Here is a 20,360-nt window from a genome sequence, read left to right as displayed (position 1 = left end):
TTCGGGTCAATGGTCCCTCCCCCTCCTCCCCCCCCCCCCCCCTTGTTTAGATGGGAAGAATCTAGGAATCCTTCGGAAAATATGCATGTCGTGATTTTAGTTTTATTTTTTTTTCCTACAGACAGAAAGCAACTTGAGGGGTGCAGCCCGCGGGTTGCAGTCCCCTCCCCCGGCTACGCGGCCGGCAAATAACAGCGGACAATCAATCTACAATACATCATACATGTGATATATCCTATATCATTATTTTATAGCCCAAGGGATCACATTCTGGATACCCCCCCCCCCCCACCACACACACACGCACACTAGGACCATTAGGTCTATACAAGTATTCATTGTAAGCGGTCAACCATTACGCTTCTTCCAGATTCTTAGAGAAATCCCCTAAAAGGATGGAAATGGGTTAGGATTTTGACCTCCTGGCTTTTGAAAGGGACGACAGCAAAATTCCCCCCTTCAACAGTTTCTTTTTTTTTTTATTTGTTTCTTTGTTTTCTTGTTGGTCAGAAGTGTTGTTGTTGGTTTTGTTTTGTTTTTTAAGGGAAGCTACACAGCAGCGTGACGTTCGCGCAGGGCATGTGGCAAAAATTAATGTCTGGCACAAGGAGGCTAGCCCGGCATTTTTGCAGCAAAACATAACTGCACAATAGCGAGTAAGCACATTTTGGGAGAATATTATCGGGCGCGCAAATTGGGCAAATACCAATTAAGCCGCACTGTAGGCCTATACCCCTATACTTTCCTAATTTTTCGGGGGGGGGGGGGGGTTAAAACTAGTAAACATATACGATTCGGGATCCGAATTCGGGATTTAAAACTACCCTTCATCAAAACTATTTTAGGAAAAACATTAAAAGACCCCCTATTTCAACGATTTTCAGGGTTTACCCCCTATTGATCGAGCCCCTAAAATATAGCTACCCCTTTTCCCGATAAGTCGGGAACGCGCATGCGGTACAGAATTTGATGACACTTGATGATAGCGGGGGTTAATTGGGTCTGGATATGGCCATCCATGGCAGTTGTGTGGGGGTGATGGCGTGTATCATACATAAATAAGGATAACTCGGTAAACGTCGCGTGTCGCCGCAAATAGTCGACTACATCTTTCGATTCATAAGTAAAGTGCAATCGTATTATTCTTCTGTCAAATTTTACAATATTTATAAATAGGCTTTCTTAAAAATGGGAACTTTCGTGCTCTTCCCGCGACATGAAACTATATTGATACAGCGGGAAAATAAAAACATCAATATTTTTTCTTTTGCTCTTTATAAGTGAAGTATACTAGGACCTACGTCATGCTTTGATTCTGCGCGATTAAAAAACAAGAGAAATTGTTACCTTAGAACATAACCAGCCCGAGCGTTAAAATAAAAAAATACATGTAATACTCGGGCGCAAATGTCCACTTTTACAATAACTTGAAAAGTGTATGCAGAACCTTACACATTTTATTTTGACTTGGATTTTGTTTGCGAAAAAAGAAAGAGAGATAATAAGAACTAGGGACATATAGAGCTATCATCGCGGGAGTAAAAGGAAAAGATATTAGAGCAGAGAGCTGATTTTTGTCGATGACTATAGAGTGGGGGTAAAAAAATAGCATCGTCCAAAACCATTTAATTAGGTGTGTGTGTGTGTGTGTGTGTGTGTGTGTTTTAACGTCACTGAAGACGACAATTTTATGATAGGTAAGTATACTCTGCGTGATGTAATTATGTAATCATTTACACTCGACGAAAAATGTTTCACCTCAGCGACTATAATTACGTGTCACCTTAAAAGGTGCGAGGTTGCACTTATTCTTTTTTTTTTTTAACAGTGTAAGAAAAATAGACCCCCGAAGCATAACTTCTCAACATGACTTAATTAAGGTAAGAGGGTAATCTCTTGCACCCAACAAACGGTAATTATTTCATAATGCTAGCTAGCAAAAGATTTTTAAAAAAAAAGATGCACAATGGTGATCGACTGGTTTGATCAAGGTCCTCGAACAAGGCCATGTAAGATGAATGCATGCTACATTGTACCATTTCTTTAATGGTCAAACAACTTGCTCATCTTCACTCATTTTTTTTTTTTTTTTTTGGGGGGGGGGGAGAGGAATTAGGGTACATTTTGTATACTACAATTACTTAAACATATTGACCGTGAACGCAACCTGGTCCCACAGCCCCCTTCTCCCCTCCCCCTCCCCCCCCCCCCATCCATGAAATTCCCTCATTTTATACAATAACTTTGTTGAAGCAAGGAGTTACAACTCCTTGGTTGAAGGAACAAATACATACAAAGTCCCATGTCATGTCCTAAACTCAAACCCAAACACACAACCATGATGACTTACATGAGACAGGTGATGATCAAAGGACTTCCCTGTTGATTCTATAGTGTATTTTTAACATGACCACTGGAGACCACTTTCAAGCCAGAAAGGGTTTTTTTGTTTTTTGTTTGTTTGTTTTGTTTTGTTTTTTTACAGCAATTTATTACATGCACGCCAACACACACACACAAATATATGATTTGCAAATTCAAAACACACACACAAAAAAACCACTGAAAACTGTCTTTCCATATTCCATAATTATACCATGTTTTAATGTATGTACATGAAAGAAAACATACACCAAAGATGAAATAGTACAAATAATACTTAAACTCTCCCAATCCACGAGACAACATTTCAAGGTACAATATCATAATTCAACAACAGTAACATTTAATTGCATCTTGACATTGTGCAGTGTACCATCAACATAGTGGTATATCAATCTGTAACTTAATGAGTTCAAGAATTATGGCATGAAGTTTAAATGATTATAGCTTTGGCAACAATTATCCATGCTTTGATATTTCTACATAAACATACACTGTAATTATTTTCAAATTTCTTTCAAGAACAGACAGCATGCTTTCTTTAATTGTTATATGTCATAACCACACAGACACCCTACTCTACATATAATGTATTTGCATGTACTAGTATAAAAGACATTTCACAACACCAAGATAGAAGTTTGTTCATGGCTTGCGGTTGCCTATCATAGCAAATAAACCAATGCACACAAACTGAAATTCCAAGTGTGAAAATGCAACTGTGTGGGACAGGTGCATTGAATTGCACATCGCAAGGAAGGAATATTCATAAAACTGATTACTGTACACTTCTAAACTAGTCATTTTGCAGGAAAAAAAATATATGAATAATTCATAAACACTGTACATGTAGTTGACATTCCAGTCTCCATAGCTTCAGTCATACTTGAATTCTGCTATGTATGTATCAGAGGCAGATCCAGGAATTCCTAAAAGGGGAGACGCCTTAACAAAATTAAAAGGGGTGCACCCCCATTTTTTCTTTTTGTTTCTTTTGTTTTAACAATAAATAAAGAGGGGGCGTGCACCTGGTGCGCCCCCCCCCCCCCTGGATTCGCCACTGTGTATGATGGTTGTTATTAACGGAAGCTACATGTATCACTTTGTGTCTGACTTTAATATGTAAAACTGACACCTGCCGTATTCCCTAATCTAATACGTGTATGCATACATACATAATAAGAAAACAAAACATTGTATGTGCACGACATTTACAATGAATTGACTCCATTTTCTTATTCTTTTTCTGGCTTTTGCTGTCTCTCTGCAGAAATAACGAAAGTGGGACCTGCCTAAATTATCTTTTATCACATACATGTACATGTATTACCTATAAAATTCTTTGAGTTGGAAAAAACCAACACAAACAAAGAGGCCATACAGACAACACAAATGCAGCATAATGGATAAGAGTCTTGAAGGAAAAAAAAAGAAAGAAGAACATCTGATCATGCAGAATAACAGCAAGACTATGTTAAGTATAAAAAACAAAGAAACAAAGAAAAAGCTGCATATTTGACATTTCAAATACATGCACACTGTAAGAAATATCAAAGCTAAAATCGGCAAGAAGCTATGGTAATGTTCTTCTGCAGTTCTTATGACACAAAACTTGCCAATTTATCACAAATCAGACCAATCTACTGCATCAAATGTGATATCTCGAACATTTGTTAAATCACTGCTCCCAAAGGAAAATGCTAATTCTGGTTGGTAAATTGGGAATAAGGTAGCTACTCATTGCTTTTTGCCAGCTATTGCATGCCATGTTTGTGTTTTGTAACCTACATGTAAGAACACTCACTCACACCCCACCTTTGCATATTTGCAGATGTTGTAACTTTCCAATGTTAATGATATACAGTAATATGACACACGATTAAAATGAACAGAAAAAATCAACCACACACCTTAGCATATAGACAATTCATAATGCTTAAACCTAATTTTGGATATTGCACACAGTTGAGCAAATTTAGACAGATTGCATGTTACTTTTGCATCTCCCATTGTACACAGAAATGAATGAAGTAATCCTCAGTAAATCCTATCCATGCAATATGCCAGTGACAGTACGGGCATTTCGCGCAAGTACAGTCAAACCTGTCTATTATAGCGGCCACCCAAGGGAGACAAAAAAAAATGGCCGTTAAAGACAGGTGACTGCTATAGACAGGTTTTTTAATTAAAGGGATGGTACAGTATTGGTGGAGATGAGAATTGGGCTTTTAACTTTTTGCAAGATACCAAGAAAACACTTATGATATTGTGCAGAACATACCATTTTAAGAGGAATTTAAAGTTTATATGATGAAAATCAGGTTTGGAATGACTGAAACATTCAAAAACAAAGTAAAACAAAGCGATCGTAATAAAGTGTCGGTCCCACACTTTATTAGAATTGCTCTTTTTTGGATATCTCAGCCATTTCAAAACCAATTTTCATCAAATAAGTGTTGAATTCCTCATAGAATTACATGCTCTTTCCAGAGCTGCCAAATTTTGTAAAAGCCTTTCAGTACTATGATGGCTGAAAATCAGTAATTTGCACCTTTTTTGAGTGAAAATCAGTAATCCTTAACAGTGTTATAGAATTTATCACAGACAATGATTTCTAAAATCAGTCATTTGCTTGTAACCTTCAGTATTCTTGTCCAATTTCAGTAGAAATTACTGAAAATCAGTACTAGTTGCCAGCTCTGTCTTTCATATTTCATAAAAGGTTGCTCATTATCTCACCAAAAAAATGTTAGAAACCTGAAATTAGGTCTCAACCAAAACTATACAATCTCTTTAACATGCTTTTTCTCTCCGAGGGAATTATTTTAGTGGTTGTATAAGGCAGGTGGTCGCTATAGACAGGTTTGGCTGTACATGTACAAGTAAAGTCATTCATCTTTGCACTTTGAACATAGTGTCTTGAGCACTCAAACCTAGAAGTAAATATACGAAGGATTATATACATATATATATAAAATATATATATATATTTTTTTTTTTTTTGAGATCCAGAGCTAGATGGATGAATGCATGGACACCACACACACAAAGTCACACATACACACACACACAAACACAAACACATACACACAAACAGACAACAGCAGTGGATCCTTACACAGGAATGAGAGCTGAGCGTGGACAAGTGGAATCACACTGTTCCTAATTGCCTAAAGCCCCACATTATTCCCCAAGAAAGAAGTCCCTTGCATTCACTTACAGACTCTTTGTCATAATCATGGAACGTCATTGGAAGTATTAAAGCAAATATTGCTTGTGTCTGAAAATTACTTAGAACTGTTTAGAATTATCTTATACCCATACATTTACTAAATACTGAGCAGAACTCTACAAATAGTAATGATTCACAAAAGATTTCCACCACAACTTCCTCCCACCCCAAGCCATCAGGAATACAATTCAAAGACAAATTACTTTATACACCAACCATGATGAAAGTATCACAAAAATGACGGGTAAAAAGGGGGGAAAAAGAAAGGGTATGATAAGATCTGTACTGTTATTACAATTATTCTATGGCACATACAGTATGTCTAGAGAATACTTCAAGTTAAATAGCAAAGGATAAGAGTTTTATGGTGGCACGTTTTGAAAGCAATGATCATTGTTGCAAGCATAGTGAAGTATATACATCCCATTTCTTTACTGAACAATAAACATAGCTTATACATTGTACAAGACATTTATATATCTGCCATACATTATGGTGCAAAGATATTTTTTGTGCCTTGTTGTATAACTTTATAACAAACTACAACAAAAGTGTGCCAGTCTAACATTAAGGTTGGCAAGAAGGAGACGGAAAATACTCTAAGGCACTGGGACTTCTATACTGCAAAGCATTCAACTACAAATAGTTTGTGTACAGTTAAACTCTAGCCGCCTCTTGAAGCAGAATGGTTATTTCCCTTTGTGCATGACGCTACAGATTTTTTGGAACTTGTAGATTTACAAGCCCTTATTCCAGTACTCACTAGAGGTCTTTGAAGAAAACCATTGTATTTCACGAGTTCTGTCCACATGCAATGTGCTCCAGCTAGTGATCTCCGTCACCAATGGGCTAGCACCCAACCCCAGGAAAGATAAATAGGCGACTTTCATTGCAAAGTCCACAGGACCAGCAGTTTTCTTTTGTTATACTGACATTTTGTTACAACTGAACAAACAAGTATGGAAGACATACAAAAATAAAAATTTAAATAACTGAAATTTTACTTTGCTGTAACTAAATGTTGTAATAACCCTGCTTGTTGTAATGAGAGTTCCCTGTACTGACAAATATAATAAGCCATAAAAGTGAAGATGCCCCTCACCCTGATGAGAATTTATATCATCGAACAGACTCTGACTTAACTTCGACTAGATTCATCCTCTGCACTTGTAATTCGGAAATTTCCTGAAGTTTTCTTTCCCGGTTGGGAGGATGCCTTTGGCCAATCAGGAGGGGGGACAGTTCTCAGTTCCCAGAAACACTCATTCTTCAGATCGCTGTCCACCTTGGCCTCCAACTGCAGCAGGGCCTTCTGAAATGGGCAACAAAAAATAACATACATTTTACATGTAGAAAACACAAACAAAAACAAAACAAAATCATGTACTGCCCACTGTAGTGTAGTGTCCATATGAAATACTCATGCTATCATATGCATCCTTCTGGGAATGAAGCAATATTTCACAATACTGCATTATAAATCCAAACAAGTTATATCAAAATTTATGGAAGGTGCCAAAACTAATCAATCTAACATTGTCAGGCCATTTTCTTTGGTCTTCATGGAGGTTAGAATGTACCTGATATTCAGTGGGATGAAATCAAGCATTAATATTCTAATTTCTGTGTCAAAGTTCATTGTAAAAAGGACAGACTTTCTAATGTCCCCCAACCCTCTCCCCACTAATTTTGCCAGATCACTCTACACTACCCTACCCTTGTTAGCTTACGTACAAACACGCATGCACATTTGGCAAGTGGTGGCAACCGCGTGCATCCATGCATAAGCTAACAAGGGTAGGAGAGTGTGGAGTGCTATGGCAAAATATGTCCGGGGGGGGGGGGGGGGGGGAGGACATAACGAAGTTATGTCTGCAATTTCACAGAAGTAACTCAATCTAGCAGAGAAAATTTGTTGATACCACTACAGTGGACTCCCGTTATAACGAAGTGCTCGGGACCGGCAGTTTTCTTTTGGTGTATCGAAATTTCGTAACAACCGAATAAGTAAACAACGAAATAACATAGGTAGGATAATGTTGCGGCCTAAATTTTTATTTCGCTGTAACCGGAATTTCATTATAACCGTGTTCGTTATAACGGGAGTCCACTATATAAAGATACCAGATTGATGTTGGATCCGTCTCTACTTTCCAATGAGTTCATACTTGAGCTGTATATACCAATGTTGTATAATTACTGTCTGAATGACTGAAAATTATTCAAAACAAGAATAAAAGGTCTTGAAACATCTGAATGCACTGTTCACGTGTCCATATATGTACTGATCAATACACTCAAACTTGTTCTAAAATATATGTGTACACGTGTACTGATATTGTACACAAGCACTGTTTAAAAATGACTCAAAACAAATGGAAGGAAGTTGGAACCCACTCTTGAAAGCTCCGTCTGGTCCTGTGTCCACCTGACACAATTGTCAAAGTCTTCCTTCAGCAGCTCACAGTTCTGTCTCTCACCGTACACATAAAGACTATGGAACTGACTGCTCAGGGCTGGTGTACAGAGAGAGAGAGAGAGACAACACAGAGCATGAACTAACTTAACATGTTTTCAATTTTCTCGCCTAATAGAAGAGCACTTGAATTGCCTTTTCAGATGGCAGCGGGAATTATATTACCCTTAATATACATCACTAACAAGTCGAGAGAATGCCATTTTAAAATAATGAAACATAAATTTTATGGAATTCTCTTCATCTTTTTTTATTATTATTATTATTCTACATATTTACGGGACATCACAAACTGTAGTAGTCTTTTCATCCAGCAATGACTGCATAGAAACTTCAAAAATTCATAACTTTTGAACACATTGTCCAATTAATTTTCTCAATACACCTTCAATGATGTGTTCTACTGATATTGCTGCATTCACTCAATCAACATGTATTATTAAGGTGAGCTCGTCCTTTAAGCACATTTTTCCTACTTTCATGATCTCCGAATTTATATGGGTAACATGATGACGCACCACATTATGTGTACTTTATTCCATAATGCAAAACTTGATCCATTCATACATGGAATACTCTCAAAATTTGTTTGACCATTAATCACATGATGTGATGAGAGTGACTGTTCTATTGCATGCATGTTTAATATCTCACATTGCACATCGCAACAAAATATACTTACATTTGCAGTCCTTCCATCTGTCCAGATATTTCTTGCACACTTCCTCCATGTCCTAAAATGATTGAAAAAAATACATACACAAACAAAGAGTAACAGATGACAACATCTGGCCAATCATAATTGTGGGCAAGCACACACAATGCTAAAAAATATAAGCAAGAGATAACCCCTCTAGAGATTGACCCTGACACCCTCCATCTTCAAATGGAGGAGTCAATCGCTTTCTTTGGGGTTGTTATAGATCTCCTCTGCATGCTCTGGATACGTATGTTACGTATTATATTGTATACATATAATTAGAAGATATTAGTAGATGTTTATATGTATTAGAATTTTTTGAAGGTATATTAACAGTGCACCTACTTCCATCATTTGCACTCTTGATTTTGCCCACAAATGTCGCTTTAAAAATAATAAAAGAATGATAATAATAGAATGAAGATATTTCTATTCAGACTTATACGGGAAAACACATTGTTCTCCACACGCTCAGGCATACGGTCGCCACCCGACTTTTCTTGAGTTCACCTAGGGCGCACGCCTGCGAAACGTACCTCGCCGGGTTGGTAAGATAGACTTGTGGGTGGCAATGTGGCCGTCTTGACTGAGTGAGGATAACAATAAATTCGTGTGATTATACGATTTGTATGTTTGAAAGAAAAATACATACATATCATTTAAAAAAATTGAAATTGTTAATAAATATTGATCATTAAATCATAGGCAAAATAAAAATGTTATAGTCTGGCAAAAATAGTCAAAATTATGACCAATTGCCATTAAGCCCAAAACAACAACAACAAGCTCTGCAAGGTGAAAGCATTCAACAGTCAAGACTTGCTTTAAGTTTCACCACAGTAGAAGTCTGCCATCTCTCTCTCTCTCCATCACATGTATGAGTGTGAATGAGTGATAGGTGGGCCACAATAAGAATGAATTCCCTTTCATATAAACTTCATCATGGTGGTGATACAGTTAAGTAATCATGTGCTCTGGGCAAAGCTCCTGACATTCTTAGTGTTTTACTTGGGTGGAAGATTGTATCGTTCAGGCCGCTACCCAAAGCTCTGGTGTTGTGGTCACAATGCAGCACTGAATGCTATTATAGCAGGAGCTTCAAGCAGTTTGTTTTGTTTTGTTTTGTTTTGTTTTGTTTTGTTTTTTTTGTAGTTGTTTTTGTTTTGTTTGTTTTTTAGCTAGGGACTTGTAAGATGGGGCTGCGGGCTGGCCGGAGGGGATTGATAGATCATCCCTCGTATTAGAACTATAGACTTCTACAGGGGGGAGGGCGGCCGTGGGCTCGGGACCCCTCACTTTGCAATAGAAAAGGAATAGATCTACATAGGTGTCACCACTTTGGGCCCCTTTTTTTTTAGTTTTACCCCGGAAGTGCGTAGTCTCACTAGAAAGAAATAGATAGAAACCTGAAGTGTGAGCGCGGTAAGGCTTTGTTTGTTGCGCGGAAGTGAAGTGAAGACTTTTTTATTTATTCATTTTTTTTTTTTTTTGCTTGTCAGCTGAAGAAACCAGGAAGTGATGACCTAAATTTACATAAACTACAGAAGTTGCACTGAAGTTGAAGACATTTTTTTTCTTTTTTTTGCTTGTTAATGTTAGCAGATGAAACCCAGAAGTGGCCTAGAATGAAGTAGAATAGACATAGATTGTAATAATAATGATAATTGTTTGTAGCTGCACATAGAAAATTGTAGAGGATTTTTACCTGTACACTGTACACCCAGCACTTTGACAAGTACAAGGTACGATAATACGCCAGAGGCGGAGTGTACCAGACTGGGAGAAGAAGAAGAGATAGATGGTGCCCTTGCCCAGCTTAGTGTAAAGTGGCATAGCTAGAGTGGCACCAGTGCTGCCACCAGAGACTGGCAGAGTTAGCACTATTCAGTACTGTTAGTAATATACAAATGATGCACAGGATAGAGTGTGTTAGTGTAGGCGTGGTGCACTCGAGGGTATTTACAATTGTGAAACATGCACGAGGCGAAGCCGAGTGCATGTTGCACTACATTGTAAATACCCGAGAGTGAGCTACGCCTCCACTAATGCCACGAAATAATCCTGTGCATCATTTGTTTTATAAAATGGGTCGAAAATTCGAAAACTAACATCATTTTTCAGCGTTTTTCACGTACCTTTGTGGGTCAAGACGTCCGAAGATGTTCGTCCCAAACATTTACGCACGTCGCACTCGCGGAAGTCCCGCACATACAGTATAAGTATAATGGGGGGTTGGGTTTCCGGACACTTAAGTTCCCGCATGAAAACGTACTTATTTTACATAGAATATGCACCCATAGGCCTACTAGACAACATACTCTGAAAACGGCGTGAGAATTAACCTGCTAAATCGTTGGATTTGCTCTTCAAAGTGACTCCATGTACGCGTCCGGTCCCATAACGCTTGGTCTACTGTACTGTACAAAGTGTACGTATAGTAGAGTATACGTACGTACGCCACACATGTTATGCACAAGGGAAGACAGGCCGGCCAGCCGGCAGCCCGAACTAGAAGTTGTTTATAGGATTGACAGCGCATATGCATGCAATTCATCAAAGGAGCCGCCGCGCGCACAGACGATCGGCAATCTACCATAGGATTACAGGCAGTGCAATTGTACTGAAGTAAAGGAAGGAGGTGTGTCTCATTTCAGCGCTTCCTATTGGCTACATTCTTGAACCCATTTTATAAAATACAAATGATGCACAGGATAGAGTGCGTTTATAGTGCAGGCGTAGCGCACTCGAGGGTATTTACAATTGTGAAACATGCACGAGGCGAAGCCGAGTGCATGTTGCACTACATTGTAAATACCGGAGAGTGAGCTGCATCTCCACTAATGCCACGAAATAATCCTGTGAATCATTTGTTTTATAAAATGGGTCGAAAACTAACAGCATTTTCACTTTAACCTTTGTGGGTCAATACCAGTCAGCTACATGTAGCACTCGCTCGAGCGAGCGAGTCGAGTCAAGCACGTCGCATTCGGAAATCCCGCACATGTAAGTACTATACGTATAAGAGTACCGGTACTGTACGCACGCCACATAGTATGTTAACAGGGCTGCCAACTCTCACGCATTGAGCGTGAGACTCACGCAATTCAACCAATTTTGACTGTCTCACTCTGATAAACGAAATCTCACGCTAAACCCCCTAAATGGACTGTACATGACTATAAAAATAAATATACACTGTATCTCTAAATTCTCTGATATTCCGAATATCGATATGCCCAAGCCCAAAATGTCGAGATTTTCCAGCGCGGGTGTAAAGCTTAACCAATAATGATCGTTTTCGGTTCGCGCGCAAAGACGAGCTATTGGATTACGATTGGCTTCTACCTATACCACGTGAGCGTAGCGTGTACTTTTGGCAAATTACAGTACATATTGTATGGCTATGACGTGTGCTTTACATCGCTTTACATACACTGACTGTGTACGTAGTACGTACGTACGTACGGCCGCACAGCAGGCCGCCAGGTGCTAGCCAGCGAGGTCGCTCCGCTCCCTCGTAGTGTCTCACGCCAAACTCTCACTCAAGGTTGGCAGCCCTGTGTTAAGTAATATGCACACAAGAAAGGCCGGCTGGCAGCCCGAACTAGAAGTTGTTTACAGGATTGACAGCGCGTATAGTAGCGCGCGACGCACTTGTAACAACTGATTGAGTGCGCACTGGTACTGCAGTGCAATGGTACTAAAGTAATCAAAGCCCAAATGACTCATTTCAGCGCTTCCTATTGGCTACATTCTTGAACCCATTTTATAATATATACGTCAATTACGGTATGGTCGCCACTGCGGTAAGGTCGCCAGACATTCACATCGCATGTAACGCGCGCCGCAATCGGAGATCAGGTTGGGCGACGGATTTTCATCACTCTCAAAATACATTCGTAATTCACCTTTTTCCTCCGTAAAAACACAAATAATTGTAATCAAAATATATTTTACCATATGTAACAGGTGATAAAACCACTTTTAATGCGAGGATGTTTTTGATTTAGAATGGATTTCAGGTGGCAGATTAAGGGAGATTTTCAAACGCGGTGACCGACAATGCCTCCTTTATTGAAGCGTATGTATAACACACACGCTAATAATATGTGGCAGGCATTTGGGCGGCGAACTAATTCAGTGCCGATATTAGTTCGCCAGCTAGGACGTGCACAAGAATTACACACAAGTGGCGACCATATGGTAATTGACGCTAGATTCTATTGATTACTGTAAAAGTGGTTTCTTTCGCGTACAGAAACTTTCGCGGTTTCCATCGGTGCCGACTTTTTGACGTGTGTTTAAATTCGCAGTCGGTAATGATAGCGTTGTAACAACCGATGAGTTCAAAACATTTTCGCGTAATGTTAAATTCGCGGTTCAACCTCAAAGCGCGAAAATAAAACCACCGCCAAAGTACGTTTTTCTAGCAGAGAAGTCTGAAGTGCCCACCCCCCCCCCCCTTTTGAAAACGTGGCGCCGGACATGTAGAAATCTAAATTAAATGGGTGTTGTGATTTTTGGAATGCTATATTCCGATTCTTTTCCCCGACTTTTTGTTTCAGGCGAAAAAAAAAAAGTGAAGGAATGGGCTGTACTGACTGTTGTTAGCCCCCGGCCGCAGCCATCGGCGAGCTGCAGCCAGTGCCCGCCCCAGCCTGGCCTGGCATGCCCCTGCACTGCCCGCGCCGGGCCGGGCCGGTTACCCTGCGACCGGCCCGACCGCTCCCACAGTGTAACTGTGTGAAGGAGGAGCGCCCCGGCCGGCGGAGTGGTTAGGCCGGTTAGAGTGTTATGAAACTGCGGTCTCTCAATACTTTCGAATTGATTGTGGCATTGACAAAAGAGCCACTTGAAAATATAGAAAATTCTCGTTTTCAGTACCTCTAAGTAAGTCGGTAGCTCTCGTATTCTTGCCGTCGTTGCCGTTTTCTCAACCACCAGCAGAAGTCAGTCCAGCAACAGTAGGACGCTGCCATTTTCTACACGTATTTTTCTCGTACACGACGAGACTCCAACTACTAGTATACGATGTGAAGTGCCATGCGAACGGATTTCACGGTGCGAGATTATGCGAGAATGACAGCGCGCAGCTTGCTAGCAGTGCACAACTCGCCATTGCGATCCTGCGATATCTTCTGTGCAATAATGAACTGTGCACGCTGAAGGGCGGACTCACACTGTGCGATTTTTACTGCGATTTACCCTTTGCGATGTCGCACGACGAGAAATCGCACAGTGTGAGGATGTCTGCGATACGACAACCGGCGATTTGGGGATATCGCAGGGATCGCAGCCCCATCGCAGAACTTTGAACATGTTCAAAATTCTGCGACAATCGCTTGCGACGATGATCGAAAACTTTCAGTGAAGCAAGGTGGTAGAAGAAGTACTAATCAATATTTGGCTGGATATGCTTCCTTTATTCCACAATTGCTTACTGATCTATCTCAACATGATGACGAAGATGAGATGGGGAGGGAGTTTTACAATTTAACGACTTAGAGTGCAATCGTGAGTAATTCTACCATGAATATGGGCTTCTCGCGTCCATTGCAGCCGTTTTGTCCATACGTAGTCCCATGTATAGAGTTTGAACGAGGGCAGATTACACAGTCTGTGGGTTGGTTAAAATTCTGTTTGCGTACCGCCGGACCGGTACTGTATCATATGCATAGCCTTGGACTAACTTTTTAAGTGTTAGATCTAATGTTTAGATTATACTAATAAGAATTTGTACTAAGCCTAGGCCCTACTGAGTATGCTATAAACTACACCCATATCTAGCTACTTGTAGGCCTAAATACGTGTGTGGGCCTAGAAGTGGTTCTAGGCCTAGTCTGCCCTAGATCTACATACGTGTTCCAGTCGAATTTTATAAATTAAATCGACATAGTCTATAGTACACGTTGTATAAACTACTAGGGCTAGGCCCCTGGTCTGGACAGGCTCTTGTAAGTCTAGACCATAATGGCTTAGTACTATTGCACTGCTACTACTGGATCGACTGACGTGGACGTGAACACTAACAGTAACAATAAACACATAACGTTAGGGCCTAACGTTAGACGTGGTTTCTGTCTAACGACATAACGTTGAAAAAGAGTACAACAGTTAGAGATCTAGTCTAGTCTAGAGGCTTCAAATGTGAAACATTCTTCCTGCCCTGCACACACGACCATACTAACACACAGTTACAAAACGTTGGTGGAGTACAGTTAATTCTGAGTAGACCTCTATACCGACGGAACCGGAACAGAAACAGAAACAGATCCAGATATTTTTTACACGTTGATAGGAAAGGATATTGATAATTGAAAGTCTAGCCCATCAAGATGTAACTGATATTATTAGTGATAAGATCTCTAGAAATCTACATTTTCTTATTAAAGTCTTATATAGATTACCTAAACTAGTATGTTTAGACCCTAAGCACTAGATCTAACAGTTAATTAGTCTAGCACTAGCAGTCGTAGCATGCACTAACGTTAGCACTACTCGCAGTCAGCAGGCTTCTTCTTAGTTTTAGACCCGTTCTACAACATTAAACGATAGTAATGTTAGTCCCTGATGGTGATCTAACGTAAGGGTACTAACGTTAGATGGTCTACATTTTTTTTTTCCAAAATGTGCTCATGGATTTCCAAATCATACGGTTGGCCTACTCTGGTTAAGCTAGTGATGGCTACAGAAATACAGTGTCGATTATTACTTAGGCCTAGGCACCTACTGGATCTAGATTGTCAGTAGCTGTGCTAGCCTTTCCTGTCCTTGGCTGTGGTCTAACCCTAGAACCGTAGGCTTAGACCTATTTTGTATCAAACGTTAGAGGAATTAGAACTCTAACCGTTGGAGTTAGACCTACACTGTAATTGAGATCCATTGCTATAGTTACAAGCAGTATGAATCCAGATCCTAGACAAAAAATAAACAAACTGTTCCCAAACTTTTTTTTAGAGTAGACGTAGTGTCTAGTCTCATGGAAATTACCTAACTAAGCCAGGAGTATAGCACTCTAGATTTTTAACAATAAGGCCTAAGTGGAACTGAGGTAACTTAGATTGATCAGTTGTTCTTGGAGATTTGTACAGAAATTGTAGTCTAGAAACACACACACACACAAAACAAATGCAATGCATTGAAGTGACCCTCTCTACATGTAGGTTACTAGGTGATTAACATTTTATCCATGTTTGTCCGAGTTTTTATGTGATGATCGATCATGCACTCCAAACTGAAAGTTGTTACTGTATGAGGCTGTAACATGTTCATGCTCAGGTCTGCAGACTAGTGCTACAAAGTATTTGATTATCCGGCAGTGCGTCATTTGTTAATCTGTGGCGATAAACACAGCCTTGTCGTTGCTGCCTCAGCAAGTCACAAACGTGCTGTGCACAGCACTTGGTAAGGCTATATAGTATACAGTACAGTACAGTACCGGTGTACATGTCATACTCTCTGTGAACTTTAATTGCCCTTTAATTTCATAACAAAGTATATCAAAATGAACTCTCAGTCTGAAATCATCAAAGACCCTACCCCAATCTGTAGGGTGTACAAACTGTACTTGCAGTTTGATTGCAGAATGTAAAACATCATTCAAGGGCAATCATGAATTATCCAAAATTGCAGATTGTAGGAAACAATGCTGTATGCGTCATGTGTTACACATGTATGTATATTGACATACTTGTACTAAACGTACACTATATGTAATGCATAGTGTAATTTAGTTAAGCTTTCGAGCCCTTAGACCTTAGTAAATGACTGAAATAATTATGATTATGATATATGAATTTATGAAGCACTTATGTACAAACCTGTCCAATGATCAACAATGGTGAATAGTTGAATAAATTTGTTTATCACTATATGTGTTTGTTAACTCTAGATTCATTCCCAAATGTTGTCCTTTTTACCCAAATGGTACCGGTAAATTTTGAGTCTACTGTAATTATCATAATGCCTGAAAATAGTTGTCCCTTTGTGTCACCCTAAACAGGTCTGAATAAAAATGAAATCTCTAAGGAATTCATACTGGAGGCTTGTCTCAATGTTGAAAAGGAAGAGCAGAAAAGGAGCAGCTGGCAACTGGTTGTCCTGCAGAAGTACATGAATCCCTCTCTTACCTGCACTTTCTGAGGACAAACATGCCAAGAGGATACCTAACCAATTTTGGAGACTGAGGTACAGTATATATGTTAGAAGATAAAATAAACACTTTTTCATACTTTCCAAAATGTTTATGTGACTGCATGTGTGAATACATCAGTTTCTTTTTCTTTTTATGGTGGCTTGACAATTAAAAAAAAAACATTAAGTTGAGAGCAAGAAAGATATTATTTCAAAAAGTGTAATTTAATTGGTCTTTTACAGTATTTTGAAGAAAATGCTACCCTAAAAGTGATGAATAGTTTATTCATAGAACTTCAAATACAGTCATTGTAAGCAATTTCTAGAAATAAATGAAAACATCATTTCTTTGAAAGAATGAATCCATTGTAAGACATAGGGGGAATGCATCCCTCTTCATCATTCTAATTCAATACAATATGTAATCATGTTTGTGTGGGTTTTTTTTTTCTTTTTCTCCTATTTACTAGGAATTACAAGATGATAAAGACTCTACCAGCAAGGCGTCAAAGGCTGAAATGCTACACATAAGGAGCAGGAGAAGGAGAAGCAGGACCTGTCAAAGCAAAACCTAAGAAGATAAGGAGGAGTCAAGAAGCAAAGGAAACCAAAATTTTATCAGCAGTAGGTACCCTGCTGATGCACTAATGGAAAATGTTTGCTTTACCTCTAAAATAGAGAGAGAAAGAAAAACAAAAACATGCTTGTTGTTGTTTTTTTTCCGCTCTCTCTACAGACAAGTGCAACATATTTATGTATTTGGGGTGTACCCGAAAATCCCAAATTTGATTTACATACTTCAAAGAACATTGTTGAGTAGACTTTATTCAAAGAATTATCATCCAGGGATACTTCTTTTTGTCAGGGCGTTCAGATCTATGATCACTGTCGAAAGGATTATTCAGGCGTAAGTTCTCTAAGTATAAAACAAAAACATGCCACATTGTTCTTTTACTTTTTCAAGAAAATAAAATTCCACAGTCAATTCCATGGTCGAGGAACTTCATAAAAACTCAACTCGATAACTCAACTGTGGTTGTCAGTTGCTAATGTGTGTAGTTCAAGTGCTGTAAACACTGTAAGCAAATGGGCGGAAAGTTGGAGGCATCCTAAACTACAAACATTTGCTTCACAGGGAACCTTATGCATTTTTGTAACAATTAATATTTCCCCTATTTTCTCCCTTTTGCTCTCTTTTTTTTTTGTTTGTTTAGCCCTTGTCATGTAGTTCACCTCAACACTTACACCTGTAACTGCAAGATCGGTGTGGGATGACATTGCTGTCTCTCTGGGACTTACTGGAAACAAAAGCTACTACAAAGCTACTACAGCAGGCAGTCGTGAAGGTGGAACTTGAAGAAACTGACATATTGACTTGTTTCTTTCATTTATGTTGGACCAGTGCAAGTTTCCATGAACTTTACATGCATTTGATGTTAACTTACAATGATTTGATTTCTGTTTTCCCACCAACTACAAACACAGCTACTCTCGAAAAACTCAAATTTACGTGCAATCACCGTGAGTCATTTTTTTTTTCTGAAATACCATCAAACAGCTGAAGAGTTTCAATGTGCAAGGTTTTGTCATGATTTTAAGGCGATTATGCGCTGTTACTCCGACAATGCACTTTCCCTTTCTCTTTAAAATGTATCCTGCAACTTTAGATCATGTACAACAAATGTACCATGTTTTGTTTGTATCACTGGAAAACTGGAGAGGGAAAAATTCCACAAGCTTTTGTTTGATTTGTGAGGGCCATTACAATGTTCAGAGACAATAGCAACACTCTTTCCACTACTGTTTAGAAATGTATGTTTTGTGCAACTTTACATTAAACTCAACATGTGGGCCAAACATTGTTTTAATGGCTCGAAAACTGGGGAAGAAAGCTGTTCTTAAAGCCGTTACATAACTTTGAGGGCAATTAGTGCTGTTACCACGGAAACACACTTTGCAGTGAGCTGAACATGTAAGCAAAACTTCTTTTGAATCGATGGAAAACTTCAGAAGTTCAAGAGATGTTTTACCTTGAAGTTGTTGTATATGACTTGCACTGTTGCAAAAGTGGTAGTGACATGACATCATATTTCTTCGTCACTCACAGGACTGCACAGAGTAAAAACACCTTAGGCCTTTGTGGAAGTGAGAGCTTATTGCAAGTTGTCTAATATTAGTTTAACTTGACCATTGAACAACTTAGTTTTGTAAACTTATTAATCACCCAAATAATGCCAGTCTACATCAACAAGGCTTTTAATAATCATTGCACAATGATGGAATTGCACAGTGTGTTTTCATCGCCCTTGTCTAAGCGTATTGAAATGTGAGTCTGACAATGATACATGTATTGTCAGAAATGTTTGAGCTAGAAAAATGGAGAATGGCACACGTATCATTGCAATAAGTTGTACTATAGCTGCAAACAAGAAATCATGTTACTGTGCAATTCTGAATTTAGAGCAATGTGAATGCAGCAGTCAGCGTTCTGAGATAGCTATTTTTTTTCCTATGCAGTCGTATATATGCTACCGTATAAGTGCTGCATGGTATTTTAATCATACATATTTTAACTGCTGATCTCCCCCCTCTGCACAAAATTATGTTTGTTTGTTTGCTTGTTTTTTATCATACATGTGTACCTCTATCTGTATCAATGGATAACATTTATTACTGGACTCAACATCTGAGAGTTTGAGTCAGAAAATTGTTATAGTTGTATTTGCTACATTGTAGGCTACAATTTGCCACTTACCCTTATCAGTCAAAGCAATTCAATGTTCATTCATTTGTATCTTCCTGATTTATTGGTAACACAATTGTATATTTCTTGCTTATAAGTCAATTCTGGAAAGTAATATGTGTAACCAAAATTACATGTACTCTAGCCTTGAACCTTTTTTTTTCCTTCCGCACATTTTAACCAGCACATCTTCTTCTTGCAAAGAATGCCTAAGGTAGGCACCAACATAATCTGGGATGGACAGAAAATGGGCAATGTCGAAGATGAGATCTCCTGTAATGATATTACATTTTTAAGGTATACAATTGACAAGGTTCACACACAGTTGGAATTTCAATTCAAATGACGGCTTTGCCACAGTATTTTGCAGTGTATGCAGTGTCTGATTAATCTGGATTAGGACCAGTAGCACATTTAGTGCATCTCAAAGCACCCCTTCGGATGCTGGTATGATCATTTCAATTTGGCATTTTTCAAAATACACTATATGTTTACAGTAAGTGTTTATGTACCTTTGTACACAAACTCTAACTGTAAACATTGCTTGTAGAGTATGTTAGATTGCAGCAATTTCCTCTCTGAGGTTTGTTTGTTTGTTTTTGCAACATTATTTGGGAAATTGTAGTGGCATAGGTAGTTGTCTCATGCAAATTGTAATGGTAACTCGTTGAGCTGAACTTATTGTAGATGTTCA

General features: G+C 38.9%; 1 protein-coding gene and 1 long non-coding RNA gene across 2 annotated transcripts; one reads left to right on the top strand and one right to left on the bottom strand.

Moving 5' to 3' along the window:
• Positions 1-6,652: 6,652 nt before the first annotated feature.
• LOC139729832 (synaptic plasticity regulator PANTS-like) lies at positions 6,653-13,758 on the bottom strand. The gene is made up of 4 exons (XM_071640757.1): positions 13,675-13,758; positions 8,773-8,824; positions 8,012-8,130; positions 6,653-6,926 (listed from the first exon to the last, which is right to left on the bottom strand). Exons 2-4 carry the CDS (start codon positions 8,819-8,821, stop codon positions 6,753-6,755), a joined length of 342 nt encoding a protein of 113 aa, XP_071496858.1. The 5' UTR covers positions 8,822-8,824; positions 13,675-13,758; the 3' UTR covers positions 6,653-6,752.
• A 3,005-nt stretch (positions 13,759-16,763) lies between these two features.
• LOC139729831 (uncharacterized) lies at positions 16,764-18,495 on the top strand. Its single transcript, XR_011710889.1, has 3 exons — positions 16,764-16,977; positions 17,394-17,547; positions 18,138-18,495. It is a non-coding gene; the product is annotated as an uncharacterized lncRNA (long non-coding RNA).
• Positions 18,496-20,360: the final 1,865 nt, after the last annotated feature.

Source organism: Diadema antillarum, unplaced genomic scaffold, assembly GCF_040938485.1.
Source record: "Diadema antillarum isolate AM-2024a unplaced genomic scaffold, OU_Dant_1.0 seq00000266_RagTag, whole genome shotgun sequence".
NCBI lineage: Eukaryota > Metazoa > Echinodermata > Echinoidea > Diadematoida > Diadematidae > Diadema > Diadema antillarum.
The sequence above is the reverse complement of the archived record's forward strand: the minus strand, read 5'-3'. Positions and strand labels throughout refer to the sequence as shown.